This window comes from Fukomys damarensis, unplaced genomic scaffold (assembly GCF_012274545.1).
Source record: "Fukomys damarensis isolate Sample0158 unplaced genomic scaffold, DMR_v1.0_HiC HiC_scaffold_1, whole genome shotgun sequence".
Lineage (NCBI taxonomy): Eukaryota > Metazoa > Chordata > Mammalia > Rodentia > Bathyergidae > Fukomys > Fukomys damarensis.
The window spans coordinates 54084527-54098216 of NW_022900913.1; the positions used below are offsets into that span (position 1 = coordinate 54084527).

Consider the following 13690-nt stretch of genomic DNA (forward strand, 5'->3'; position numbering starts at 1 on the left):
CATACACACACATATATTTTGAGGTGGATATTGATTGAGCCCAGGGCATTATTTATGCTAAGCCTGCACTGTACTAATTCCTCAGGCATGTCTGAAAAATTGATGGTTGGAGCACATTATTTTTTAAGTTCAATGGAAAAAACAAACATGTTGAGGTTAAAATAATGACCTTCTTGCCTACAGATAGAATGAATAAGATATAAATTAATATTTATTTTAAAATATTCTGTTATTTGTGTTTAACAGTTCTTCACTGGAACAGGAAAAGAAAACTGAAAAATTATTGACTCCAGTCCAGACAAGAGAGTAAGCATCTCATCTTATTCTTTTTTGAAAATATTCTATTATAGATTTTTTTTTTCTTTTTGCTGGGGATTGAATTCATTCTTGCTCATCCCAAGCACGTACTCTGCCAATGAGCTATAGCCCTAGTCCAGTTATGGTTATGTTTTTTTTTTTTAATGAAATCAAATGGTTTTTCCTATTGTAGTCAGAATACATTTGATTGATTTTTTTTTTTTTTTTTTATTTTGGGTACTGGGGATTGAGCTTGGGTCCTTGCACTTTTGAGGCCGGTGGCAGAACCACTGAGCCAAATCCCTGGCCCCTTGATTGACTTTGTGTGTGTGTGTGTGTGTGTGTGTGTGTGTGTGTGTGTGTGTGTACCAGGATCGAACTTGGGTCCTTGTGCTTGCAGGCAGCAGAACCACTGAGCCAAATCCCCAGCTCCTCCTTGATTGATTTTTAAAATAGACCAATGTAAGAATTAAAATTGCTACTTTATTTATTTATTTAATACCTTTTTTTTGTGTGTGGTACCAGGGATTAAACTTGTGTCCTTGTGCTTTTGAGGCAGTGGTGGAACCACTGAGCTAAATCCCTGGCATTGCTTTATGAGCATGAACACCCTACACTATTTGTGCAATACATAACTGACCAAAATTATGATTTAACTTAGTTTTATTTTTGGTACTGGGGATTGAATTTGGGACCTTGTGCTTGTGAGGCAGGCTGCAAAATGACTGAGCTAAATCCCCAGCATTTAGAAGTAGAAGGTTTTTGTTTTGTTTTAGGAAAACAATATATTTACATGTCCAGAATTTGAGAGGATCAAAAGGAATACTGGAAAAAGTTTTCCGCATTGCATTTGCTTTTCTGTTACCTGGAGGCAACAAATGTTATCTTTTTGGTTTTTTGTTTTAAATGTAGCATTCTGATTCTTGTCTGTATACGCTCAAGCAAATGTGTATTTTTTTCCTTTGTTTTAGATATCAGAGTTAGCAGGCTGCATGTACTGTTCTCCCACAGGTCTAGTCTTTTTAAGTCTTTTGGTTTTTTTGGTACTGGGAGTTGAATTCAGGGCCTTGCATGTGGGAGGCAGGCATGGTGCCACTGAGCTAAATCCCTGGCCCACACACAGGTCTAGTCTTTTTTTTTTTTTTTTTTTTTTTTTTTTTTTTTGGTACCAGGGATTGAACTCGGGTCCTTGCACTTCCACAGGTCTAGTCTTGATGCCACTAGATGTGTTCACAGTTTTTGTTCTCCATAGGCCTTCTACATCCTAGCTGTCATAAGTTAGCTTACTCTCAGCAAATCCCACCGTGAGACCTCCTGGGAAGTTATTATAGCCTTGTACAGCATTTCAAAGTGGGGATTAGTAGAAAGTAGAAACTTAGTGGAAACATTGGGACTCTTTGGGCTGTCATTTTACGGGTCAAGCAGTTCTTACCATTTGCCTAGGATCCGCATTCTATTTTAAAGCAAAACTCTGAATTTTAAAGATAGCTTATGATTCACAGTAGTTATATTTGCTTCAGTAAAACTTAAGCAGGCAGCCTTGCATGATGGTACACACCTGTAATTCCAGAACTCGCTAAGGAAAAATTTCAGGAATGAGGTCAGCCTAGGCTAGCCTAGACCCTGTCTTGTAAAAACCACTTCCCCTGACAAAAATCCCAAAAGACAAACTTCAAGCAGACAGTATAGTAGAGTAGAAAATATACTGGATTTGGAGTGAATTTTTTTTTTGAGTCAGTTTTTGAAAAACTTAAGTTATAGTTAGCAAGAATTTCTGGTGTGCTGTTGTACAGTAGGGTAACTAGAGAAAAATTATGAATTGTATAGTTTTGAAAAGCTAGAAGAAAGATTTTGAATGTTTTCACAATAAAGCAATGATAAATATTTGAGAGAATGGATATGTTTAACTTGATTAAAACATTACATGCTGTATATATGTATCAAAACCATAGGGCCAGGGATTTAGCTTAGTGGTTCTGCTGCCTGCCTTGCAAGTGCAAAGACCTGAGTTCAATCCCCGGTACCAAAAAAAAAACCAAAAACAACAAAAAAAACATAACACTTCATTAATATGTATAATTTTCATGTTTTTCTGAGTCAGTTAATAAATCTAACAAGTATACAAATACTCTTCTTTAAATGGAAAAAAAAAAAAACTCTTTGGCTTTTTGCTCTGTTGTGTAGTCTAGAGTAAAGGTTACTCATGTTCTCTAAGGCCCAAATGAATTATGATTCTTATCCTGAAGGGTTGTTTGGAAGAGTTAATAAAATGATCTGGAAACCAGTGCTAGGAAACTGTAAGGATTATTATTGTTGATTTCATAATAATGGATGGTTTGCTTTAAAAGTGTATATATATTTTTTGGTACTGGGGATCGAACTTGGGTCCTTGTGCTTGCGAAGCAGGCGGCGGAACCACTGAGGTAAATCCCCAGTTCCCAATAGTATATTGAGGTAGAAAAGATGAACATTTTAGTTTAGTTTTATTTTTTTATCTTGTCTAATGCTGAAGATCAAACCCAAGGCCTTGTGTATGCCAGGCAAGTGTTTTACCACTTAGCTACAACTCCAGCCCCATTTCTTTTCTTTTTTTTTTTTTTTTGTGGTACCAGGGATCGAACTCAGGTCCATGCGCTTGCAAGGCAGGTCACCAAACCAGCCCCATCTCTTTAAGACTGTGAAAGTTTTTTACTAAATGTCACCAAAAAATTTTTGAGAAAATCTTCTAGATGTCTCCTCAACAACACATAGTATTTTCAGTTAGGTTATAAGGAAAGTTGGAAATAGCTGAAGGTTAAATATGTATTTATTTACTACTCAGGAAACTTTTGTGTTTGTGTGCTGGGTATCATTGTCAGGAAAAAAAAGCAAGGTGGAGTGGGTAAATAGTCTAAATTAATAGTCATTTAAGACATGTACTAGCATATTGCATTGAGATTTTTTTTTTATTGTTTTTTTTGGTGTTGGGAATAGAACCTGGGCCATGTACATGCTGAAGCATACACTGTACCACTGAGCTTGTAGCACCCAGAAACACATCTCATCCTTGTAGGAATTAACTTGTCTTTCTGTTTATTAGGCAAGAAAGTAAGGGTGCTCTTGATGCTGAAGATAATGAAGCTGCAGAAGAAGAGACAGATGATGGGCCATTGCTGGTTCCTCGAGTGAAAGTGGCTGAAGATGGTTCTATTATTTTGGATGAAGAAAGGTAAGAGAGAAGAGGGGAGGGGGTGGGCAGAGACAGTGATAGTGAAACAGAGGGGTTGTGCTTTCATGAAAATAAGCATGCCTTGTCTGAGATCCAGTGTCTGAACTTGTCATTATCATTTAGACCCCACTGTATTTTTTTTTTTGGTGGTACTGGGGATTGAACTCAGGTTCTTGTGCTTGCAAGGTAGACAGTGAAACCACTGAGCCAAATCCCTGGCCCTAGATCCCATTGTAAATATTTGTATCATGAATGTTGTAAACAGTAAAGTAGCCTAGATTAATTTATAATTTTTAGCAGTTATGTGTTTTGTATGAAAAGATGATACTGCTGACCTCTCATCCATGAACCTAACACCATTGTTCACCCCCCACCCTGCACTGGGAATCGAACTCAGGATCGCACTTACTAGGCAAGTGTGGCACCACTGAGCTAAACCCCTGGCCCATAACACTATTGTTTAACTGATAATTGAGTCTCACTATTGAGCTAGCCACATGTTGTTCTCCGCTGAGAATAGATTTTTAGGGTGGACTCAGTTTTGGAGTCAGTATTCAAATTTTCATTTTAACTGATGCCATATTCTCATGTGCAGTGAAAACTAGTGGGTGTATAATGAAACATAGGCTTATCATATTTTATGATTTTTATTATGGTAAGGTTTAATTTACTTCTGATTTAATTTGTTACGTTATAACAAATTCCTTATATTTGGCATTGTGGAATGTAGTTGTCTTTCTATGTATATTTTTTTAAAAAACAAGATAAATTTATATGTAAATAAAGAGGAATGGCAGGCATGGTGACACATACCTGTAATCCCAGCACTTGGGAGGCTGAGGCAGAAAGATTGGGGTGAGTTTGAGGCGAGCCTGGGCTACATAGTGATTTCAAAGCCAGCCTAAAGTACACAGTGAGACCGTATCTCAAAAGACCAGAAAAAAATAAAAAAGGAATAGAAAGTCTTTTGTTGTTGTCACTATTGTTTTTATATTGGGGATTGAATGCAGGGTCCTGCATAGCTAAGCAAGCATTCTACCAATGAGCTACATCCCTAGCCGCTTTTAAAAAATTTTTAAAAATTTAGTTTTGACTTAGAATCCTGCTAAATTGCCTGGGCAGTCTTCAAACTTGTGATCCTCTTGTCTCAGCTAGGCTTCCCAGGTAGTGGGGACTACAGATCCATGTCACTGTACCCAGTTTAAAGTGTATTTTTTTTTTTCTTCTCTGTACCCAGGATCAAACTCAGGGTGAGGCGTCACTGAGCTAAATCCTTGGCCCTAAAGTGATTTTGATAGTTTTAACATTTTCCTGCTGGCTTCATTGGGCAGCTTGTGCCACTGGTGGTATAAGTGGATTTAATCATTTTAGTGGGTCTTTTCACTAATAAAATTAATAAAAAGTTGCCCAAAGAAACAGTCATGCATGTATCCCCAGTGGTTTCAAGCAGCCTGGCAGTGAGACATATAATGAATTATGGTTCTGTCATGAATGTGTTAAATTAGTAAAACTATTTAAGCATTTAAACTATTTTCTTGTTTGTTTTTTGAGACAGGGTCTCACTGTGTAGTTGAGAGTGACCTGAAACTCATTATGTATCCCAGGCTGATCTCAAACACAGTGATCCTCCTGCCTCAGCCTCCCGAGTGCTGGGATTACAGGCATGCGCCACCACACTTGGCTCTTAAGCATTTAAATTTTATGATAATGAAACATAAGTGAAATATTGCTAATAATTTTTTTTTTTTTTTTGGTATCAGGGATTAAATTCAGGACCTTGTGCTTGCAAGGCAGGTGTGATACTAATGAACTAAATCCCCAGCCCTTAATTGTTTTTGTATATTGTTTTTCATTAGTCTGTGATAATAAATTTTACTGATTTTTAAATAGTTAAAAACATATTTCATTGCTTTGACTGCCAAAATGTAAAATATAAATATGGATTGCTGAGCGCTGTCGCTCATACCTACAGTCTCAGCACTTTGGGAGGCTGAGGCTGGAAGATCACAAGTTCAACTCTCATCTGGACCACTTACGCCCTGTCTCAGAAGAAAAGAGAAAAAGTGCTGAGGATGTAGCTTAGTGATAGAGTGGCCCTAGACTTGATTCTGGGTACTATAGACAAATTGCCTTTTGTTTTTTACATGACATGCTATGTCTCTCAGTGTTCCCATTGTGTCTCACATCATGATAATACTAAATGTCTAGAGTTGATGGAATAAATATTTTAGGTACTCTGAAGATATTTTGTATTGATTTTTATGGGTTTTGAAAACAAGGAATTACATTTTAAGTGAAAATTAGTAGGTACTTGGCAAGTGTGCACATTTCAGATGTGTATTACTGTTTAAAAAATATGCATTATACTTTTGATAAAACTACTATGGGAAGTTTTAAAAATAACTGTTTACCATTTATTATTTGTTTTTACTGTGGATGTATTTGAAAATGTGTTTCTTTCAGTTTAACTGTGGAAGTTTTAAGGACAAAAGGCCCATGTGTTGTTGAGGAAAATGATCCTATATTTGAGTGTGGTTCTACAACTACATATTCCAGCTTTAGAAAAAACTATTATTCTAAACCGTGGTCAAATAAAGGTAACTAATTTTCATTAAAAATTGTGTAAGTTATTTATTTGAAATTAATTGCTTTATTTTTCTGACTTAAATCAGGTTCTTCCTAATCAAATAAATGTAAAGTACTGTAGTTTCTTTCTAGCTAATTTTATTGGCACCTCTTCCTGCCCCCACTGTGGTACTGTGTGTCTCTTGATTTTATCTTAGAGAAGGGAAGGTGAGGGAACAGAGGGGATGATGATGAAAAAGGAATTAAGATATGTTATGTACTCATACCAACTCTACACAATGAATGTTATCATTATGTACTGCAAATATACTAATAAAAACAATCTTTGCGCATTAGCTCTTTGGTCATTTTCGGCTGTAATTTTCCTTTCAAGTCCTACTAAGTAAGGTCTGGGGATTTAGCTCAGTGGTTCTGCCACTTGCCTCGCAAGTGCAAGGTCCTGAGTTCTATCAAGCAAACCATTTAAATGAAAAATTAACAATAATTTCTAATGGTCATAATGTTCTACTTCAGTTAGTATTGTAAGATGGGCGTGGTGGCACATGCCTGTAATCCCAGCACTGGGGAGGCTGAGGCGGGAGGATCGCTGTGAGTTCGAGACCAGCCTGGGCTACACAGTGAGTTCCAGGTCAGTCTCAACTACATAGTGAGACCCTGTCTCAAAAACCAAAACCAAAACCAAACAAAAAAACAGTATTGTATAATAAAGTTTCTATAGATAAAATGATGCCTAGAAAAAGTATACAATAACTTTGCATGGCAGTATCACTTACCTTTTATAATAGAAAATGACATTTTGGAAAAAAATTCAAATGACAGAAGAATATAAAGCAAAAAAAAAAAAATTCTATAGTAATTCTCTGACTCCACCAATTCTGTTCTTCTTTTTTTTTTTTTTTTTTTGAGACAGGGTCTCATTATGTAGTTGAGACTGACCTGGAACTCACTATGTAGCCCAGGCTGGTCTCGAACTCATAGTGATCCTCCTGTCTCAGCCTCCCGAGTGCTGGGACTACAGGCGTGAGCCACCACGTCCAGCTCCAATTCTGTTCTTCTGAGATAACTTTATAAGTTTCTTAGGTATTTTCTAGCTACTTTTTTTTATACTACTTAGCACATCTCAATTGTGTGTATAATGGTATAATTGCAATTACTGACAATTTTCTAGGCATTTTGAATAAGACTAGATAACAGAAAGTCTTTTTAATAAATTCTGGCTCTTGATTTGAGCATGAAAATGTCTTATACTACACTGAAATGTTTTAAGATATTCTATGAAGTTTTTTGTAGTAAAATTAAGTACTGTGAAATTTCTAACTTCATATATACTTATGTAAGATTTCTTCCCTCAAAGAGATTAATTTTCAATGATTCTAAATCTTATTTTTACAGAAACAGATATGTTCTTTCTAGCCATCAGCATGGTAGGAACTGACTTTTCTATGATTGGACAACTTTTTCCTCACAGAGCAAGGATAGAAATTAAGGTAAAGTAATCTCATCCCATTTGTTGATTGAAAAGAGACCAAATGTTGCTAATATTATTTGGGGGGTGGTGGGTGAATATTGGAGATTGGAGTAAGCATAATACATGCTAGACAAGCACTCTACCACTGATTCATTTTTCCAACACCCCCCCCCCTTTGTATGAGGGATTGAACTTAGGACCTTGTGCTTGTGAGGCAGGTGGTGGAACCACTGGGCTAAATCCCTGGTACTGTGCGCCTCTGCTTCTTTTTTTGTAGTATTGAGGACTGAAGCTAGGGTCTTAGCACTGAGCTACATCCCAGTCCTTTCTTTTATTTTTTATTTTGAGATAGGATCTTGCCTAGTCATTAAATTGCCTAGGCTGGGCTTGAATTTTCATTCCTTTCTTCCTCAGCCTCCCAGAGTACTAGCATAGTATTAGAAGTGTGTGCCACCAGGCCTGGTCCCTAGCTCTTTTTTTTTTTTTTTTTTAAAATTTCACTATGTAGTTCAGATTGGCCTTGAACTCATTGTGAAGCCTAGGTTGGCCTCGAACTTGTGGCAGTCCTCTTGCCTCAGCCTCCCAAATGTTGGGATTACAGATGTGTATCACCATGCCCGGCTCCTAGCTCTTCTTAAAAAAATACTTGAGATAATGTCCTGCTAAATTGTTCAGGCTGGCCTTGAAGTTGTGATCTTTCTGTCTTAGCCTACTGGATTGCAGGTACATACTATCCCCTTCCTTTTTTTCTAGTGTTGTACTAGGGCACTTTAAAATTTTTATTTATTTATTTTCTGAGTGCTTTTTAAAGTTTTTTAGGTCTGGGGATTTAACTCAGTTGTTCTGTCACCTGGCTCACAAACACAAGGACTGGAGTTTGATTTCCAGTACCAAAAAAAGTAAAATGAAAGCAAGAAAGAATGAAAGAAAAAGAAAGTAAGTTTTTTAAATTTTGAGATAGTGTCTCTCTCATTTGCCCTGGCAGGACTCAAACTTGGGATCATCTTGCCTAAATCTCTTCAGTTCTTGGATTACAGATGTTTGCCATGACTCTTGGCTTATTTTTTTTTTAACATACATACATAATGCATACATTTATTTGTTTGTTTGTTTATTTATTTATTTGTACTGGGGATTGAACTTGGGTCCTTGCACTTGCAAGGCAGGCCACCGAACCGCTGAGCTAAATCCCCGGCCCTTTAACCTTTATTTAAATTACAGTCCTTTTTTTTTTACTGTTGTGTGCCATTGTTCTCCTGAATTTTTAGAATGGCATAAAGAGACTAATTCTAAGTTATCCACAGCTGAACTAGCTGTTGCTGTCCTTTGGGCAGGCCCTGGGAGGATTAACAGCAGTGGTAGCATTACATCTGGAATATGCTTGAGAACTTGAGCTTTTCCTGTGTCTTTGCTGAGAGACTTCTACTAGTTTCCTGGGTTGGAGTGCACCTGACTGCTATCACACTAAATTGCCATGCCATAGTGCATTCTTTTTCTTTTCTTTTCTTTTTTTTTGGTACTGGGGATTGAACCCTGGTCCTTGTGCTTGTGAGGCAAGCAGTAGAACCACTAAGCTAAATTCCCAGCCTCCATAGTGCATTCTTAATGCATAGTAAGATCTTTACTCAACTGTGGGCTTCCCCTTCATTTTCTACCCTATCCTGTTTATTATGTTAGTAATAAGAAATAGGGAAGACAATGTTTTTTCCTTTTTAGAACTATACTGGGCACGATTGATTGCCTGGGGACGTAGGCATTGCACAGTATGATGAAGTAGCCTTACTTACATTTTATTTCTACCACATATGAAAAACTGCTTTTTTTTTCTTTTTTCTTTTTTGGTAATGGGAATCACACTCGGGTCCTTGCGCTTACAAGGCAGGAGGTAGAACCACTGAGCTAAATCCCAGGCCCTGACTGCTTATGTTCTTTATGTTCACTTTGCAGAGTTGATCTCTGATAAAAACAAAATGTTTAAGTATTGTGAAGACTAGAAATTGAACATCTATAATTTGAGTAGTTAATAATAATTTTGTCACTGGAGTATTTTTCTCAGAAGTCATTCAGACTCTTTGCTCAAAAGGTTGGTGTAGATTCAGCAGGTCTTTGGGAAAAATGTAGAAAAGTGAACATGGGTTGTATTACATCACGTTGATTTTTCAAATGTTGAACTAACCCTGTTTTCCTGGGATCATCTTTGCTTGCTTATATTATATTCTTTGGTACTGGGGATCAAACTCAGGACCTTGCACTTTCAAGGCAGGCATGGTGTCACTGAAGTAATCCTCGGCCCACTATATTCTTTTTATGTTTCTGAATTTTGGTCTCTTTTCTTGAGGGTTTTTAATGACTTTGTTCATGAGGGATATTGGTTTGTAATTTTACATTTTCTTTTAAATAAAAGTGTTGGGGAATAAGCTCTGGGCTACTTGCATTCTTACATATTGGTATTGCCATTGTGCCACACCCCTAGACTTTGTAATTGTTTTTCTATTTTTAAAATATAAGTGTTTATTTGCCCAATACACTGAATATTTGACATGTACTTTGACAATTTAAAACTACATAAACTGAAAATTTTAGGTCTAGCTTACAAATCTACTTTGCATTTAGGTTTATTATCTTGGATGTAACAATTATAGGCTTTATGTTCTTAGTTTTAACCATCACATCTTCCATATAGTCATCTCCGTATACATTTTACTTTTTCTGTTGGCTACATTAAATCAGCAAAACTTTCAGAGAAGATTCTTGGTTGATGTAGTTTCTTAACCTGTTGGTATCTGACAATGACTTCCAGTTGCCTTCATATACAAATACTAACTTGGCAGAATGTATAATTCTTGGTTCAGAATTATTTTCTCTTAAAACTCTTTAGATGTTCCATTGTCTTCTGGTATTTAGAATAGTAAGAGGAAAATCTGAGTTCAGTCTTTTATTTGCAAAAAAATTTTAAAAAAATCTTTAAAATTTTAAAGTTACAAGGGTATGTCTATATGTTGCTGTCTTTTCATTAAAATTTAAAAGTACCCTGTGAGCCCTCTTCATTTGTGGGCCTACTTCATTCTTCAACCTGGAAAGTTTTCTTCAATTGGTTCCATATTTTTTTTTTTTTTTTGGTACCAGGGATTGAACTCAGGTCCTTGTGCTTGTAAGGCAGGCCACTGAACTGCTGAGCTAAATTCCCGGCCCCGGTTCCATAATTATTGCTTCAGCTTTATTTGCATTGTCCTCTGTTTCAGGTATTCTTATTACACATAGATTGCATGTCCTAAGAGAGTCCCTCTACATTTCTCCTTCGTTTCTTCTTTTCTCATCTTAATTTCTTTGGCCTTTTCCTCTGCATTCTGTGAGAATTTCTTATTTTCCATTTACTCTGGGAATTTTATTTTGTAACCAGTCCTGCTTATGTGCTTCCTTTAAATGGAATGCTGCACAATCCCTCTATGTGGTCTTGACAACCTTTTGTTTTTTTTGTACTGGGATTGAACTTGGGTCCTTGTGCTTGGTGGCCTTTTAACAGCTCTTTGCATTGGGGTCCAAAAATGCAGTTCTCCAAACATTGAAGTTGAAGAACCTGTAATTTTCTTTTAATATCTTTGACCTGTTTTGGTATGAAGATTTTTTTGGGGGCAGAGTACTGGGGATCAAATTTGGGACCTTGCGCTTTGTGAGGCAGGTGGTGGCACCACTGAGCTAAATCCCTGGCCCTGGTGTGAAGATTTTTGATCATAGAAAATGCATTGGAGTGTTCATTCTTTGGATTTTTAATTTAAGATTAGTACTATTTCTCCTTTGAAGTTTGATAGAACTCTCTATTAAAACCATCTAGTCTGATAATTTTTTTTGTAAGAAGAGTTTAGATTACAATTTCAATTTAAAAAATATAAATAGGGGCATTCAGGCCTTTAGCTTCAGCGAGGTGCTGTGTCATGTACCTGTGGTTCCTGCTAGTTTGTAGGCTAAAGCACAAGGATTGCTTGAGCCCAGGAGTTCGAGGCCAGCCTGAAAAAGACAGAGAGACCTCCATTTCAAAAAAACAAGACCAGATTTTCAGTTTCTTCTTGTGTCAATTTTGATGCTAAGCTGTTAAATTTAATTTAATTATCTTTTTTTGGGGTACTGGCGGTCGAACTCAGGACCTTGCACTTTTGAGGCAGGTGGTAGAACCACTGAGCTAAATCCCTGGCTCTTAAATGATCATTTTAATGTTTATAGGATCAATAATGATAACTCTCAGATAATTTTTATTTGGTACCAGGGATTGAACACAGGACCTTGTGCTTGTGAGGCAGGTGCAGTGCCACTGAGCTAAATCCCTGGGCCCTTTGATAATTTATTTTGTCATTATTTTTTCATATATATCTAGCTAAGGGTTTATAAACTTCTTTTAAAATTTTTGTTTTGGGGGCACTTATACTAACCTCAAAATCTTTCTAATGAACCAACTTTTGTTAATGTCGCTGTTAGCTTTTTGTGTGTGTGATGGTGAGGATTGAGCTCTGGGATGCTCTACTGTTGAGCTACGTTGCCAGCCCTTTTTAGTTTTTTGAGATAGGGTCTGACTCCTTAGTACTTCTATTTACTTTGTGCTTGAATCTTTTGTTTTTCTACTTCTTAAAATAAATCTTTCTAATACTGGTTTTAAAGCATTCATTTTTTAAAAAGGTAGATATTTAAAGCTGTACATTTCCTTTTAAACATTGTTTTAACTGATTCCACAAATTTTGATATGTTGTTCTAGTTTCCCTTTTAACTTCTTTCTTGACCCATCATTTGTTTCATTTCTAAATATAGGTACCTTATGAAATATTCTGACTTAATTCCATTGTAAATGCCAGTATAATCTGTAAGATTTTAATAGTTTTGAAAATTTTTGAGATTTTTTTTTTCCAGTTTTTACATATTATCAATTTTCTCTCTGCTGGTACTTCTTGTCTTTCTTTTATTTATTTTTTAACTTTATCTTTCTTGAAGCCCTCTTTTTCAGATATTGATATATCAGTATCAGCTTTACCATGCGTACAGTTTCCATGATTTTTAAAATCCTTTTTTAAAACCTGTGTCTTTATATTTAAGTATGTGATTTTTTGGAATGCTGTGAACTGAACTCAGGGCCTTTGTGCTGAGTGAGCTACATCCCCAAACTTTATTTTTATTGTTTATTTAGAGATAGGGTCTTACTAAGTCGCTAAATTGCCCAGACTGATGGTTCTCCTGCCTCAGTCTACTAAATGCTGGGATTACACCAAACTTGGTTTAACCATTAATTAAATACATATTCATTCTCTGCTTCTGGGACTCTACTTATGTGGTTTATATGACATTATATTATAGCTTACTAAAGTTTTGTTCGCTTTTTTCTAAATTTTAAAAGTTTCACTTGAATAGTTTCTGTTAGTATTCTCTCAAATTCACTGTCTTTTGGCTTAAATTGATTGCTAAGCCCATTCATTGAATGTTTCATTTCTGATTCCTGTTTGGTTATTTTTTAGTTTCCCTTTGGTGAAACTTCTCCATCTGTTTATTCTGTAATTCTTTTAAATCCTTGAGCATATTTATAATTGGTTTCTTTCACTTTCTTTTTGAACAGTACTAGGAACTGAACCCAAGGCCTTTTCACTGAGCTACATCCCCAGCCCTTCGTTTTTATTTTTGGATGGAACTTGGGACCTTGTGCTTGGGAATTGTTTATGGTGGTTTTAGAAATATGAGACAAGTCTATAACAGTTGCAGATAAAAATTGCAAGGTTTATTTTACTAACATGGAATTTGGTCTATAGGTTTCCGGCTGTGAAATCAGTGATTAATATCAATTCATTCTTCTAACAAGTTTTAAGTTGTTATGAATTATATTACCAGTTAGGTGTACAATATGATCTAGCAGTGTTTTAGAATGGAATAATTCCTTAAGCTTATCAGCATTTCACTTAGGACATTTAATTTAGTAGAAGTGTCCTGTCCTTTTTGGAGGAGGCAACTTTGTTAATTTTTGAGGAGCTATTTAAAGAATAGTATTTTTTAGGGCTGGGGATGTGGCTTGGTGGTGGTGTGCCTGCCTGTCAAGTGCAAGGTGCTGAGTTTAATTCCTGGTATCGCCAAAAAAAAAAAAAAAAAAAAAAAAAAAAAAG

The 13690-nt window shown here is 36.1% G+C and overlaps 1 protein-coding gene across 1 annotated transcript in view; it reads left to right on the plus strand.

Moving 5' to 3' along the window:
- Bdp1 (B double prime 1, subunit of RNA polymerase III transcription initiation factor IIIB) overlaps positions 1–13690 on the plus strand; it is a gene marked incomplete at its 5' end in the record, with an annotated part of 106928 nt that overhangs the window by 14239 nt on the left and 78999 nt on the right. Inside the window, 4 exons of the mRNA XM_010637356.1 lie at positions 247–306; positions 3377–3505; positions 5969–6102; positions 7484–7578. Of these exons, the coding sequence (XP_010635658.1) occupies positions 247–306; positions 3377–3505; positions 5969–6102; positions 7484–7578 (418 nt within the window). The remainder of the gene's footprint in view (positions 1–246; positions 307–3376; positions 3506–5968; positions 6103–7483; positions 7579–13690) is intronic.